General features: G+C 41.6%; 1 protein-coding gene across 1 annotated transcript; it reads right to left on the bottom strand.

The window, feature by feature from the left end:
• Positions 1-936, bottom strand: LOC113424768 (olfactory receptor-like protein OLF1). The gene has a single exon (XM_087967136.1). The coding sequence runs from the start codon at positions 934-936 to the stop codon at positions 1-3; it is 936 nt and encodes a 311-aa protein (XP_087823262.1).
• Positions 937-1,154: the final 218 nt, after the last annotated feature.

The following is a 1,154-nucleotide window of genomic DNA, read 5'->3' as shown; positions in this document are numbered from 1 at the left end:
TCAGTGAGGGTTTATTGTCTTCTTTAGCAATCTTTTGAGGGGCCCCTTTACATTGGCATTTCTCAAACTGTAAATTAGAGGATTCAACATGGGGATGATCAGAGTGTAAAACACAGAGACTTTTTTGTCAGTGTGCATGAAGAAGCTGGATTTGGGTCGGAAGTACATAAAAAGGATGGTTCCGTGGAACAAAGCAAAGGTTGTCATGTGGGAAGCACAAGTCGAGAAGGTTTTCAGCCTGCCTCCTGAAGAGGGCATCTTGACAACTGCTATGATGATGAAGCCATAGGAGGCAGCAATAGTCACAGTGTTCAAGCCTTCAACCAAGATGCCAAAGGTAAAGAGCAGCAGCTCATTGAGGGAAGTATCTGAACAGGCAAGGGCTAGCAGAGCGGCCAAGTCACAAAAGAAATGGTTAATTGAATTCCTTCCACAATAAGAAAGCCTTAGAGATGCACAGGTATGAATGAGAGAACTCAAGACACCCCCAGCATATGCTCCCCAAAGCAGCCAGAGACAGAAGGATCTAGACATGATAACTGTGTAAGACAAGGGTTTGCAAACAGCTACATAGCGGTCAATTGCCATGGCAGCCAGAAGGAAGGCTTCTACATCTGTAAAAATGCAAAAAAGAAAAAACTGGATAATGCAGCCACTATAGGTGATGGTCTTTCTCTTTGCCAGGAAGTTCAGCAGCATCTTAGGAGCAACAGTTGAAGCTATGCAGGCATCCATTAATGAAAAATGTTGCAAGAAGAAATACTTAGGGGTTTCAAGCTGAGGACTACTCCTGATCAACACAACCATGCCCAGATTCCCTAACAAGATCCAAATATAGATTACAAGAAATATCAGGAAGAGACTGTTCTGTAGTGTTGGGTACTCTATAAATCCTTGCAGAATGAATTCTGTCACAGCAGTGCTATTTGTCTCCATAATTTTTTTAAAAACATATTTTTATAGGGTTGGGAGGGTACTGATTTGCTTAACTTACTATCATCTTGTGACTTCCTTACAATAAAGAACTGGATATGTCTGAGATCTTCCTGGGGATGATTTTAGTTGTTCCAAAGTGTGAAATCTTGAACTTCCTGGAAGGCACAGGAATTAATGGTTAATTGTTTCTGAAGGGAAAGGCAGCTTCCTGGTTATAA

The sequence above is a fragment of the Notechis scutatus genome, chromosome 1 (assembly GCF_049901735.1).
Source record: "Notechis scutatus isolate UNSWTSFEM ecotype Mainland chromosome 1, rNotScu1.2, whole genome shotgun sequence".
Classification (NCBI taxonomy): domain Eukaryota; kingdom Metazoa; phylum Chordata; class Lepidosauria; order Squamata; family Elapidae; genus Notechis; species Notechis scutatus.
The sequence above is the reverse complement of the archived record's forward strand: the minus strand, read 5'-3'. Positions and strand labels throughout refer to the sequence as shown.

What these genes read in the sequence shown, in the direction of transcription:
- LOC113424768 (XM_087967136.1), bottom strand. Translation starts at nt 936, where the DNA reads ATGGAGACAAATAGCACTGCTGTGACAGAATTCATTCTGCAAGGATTT.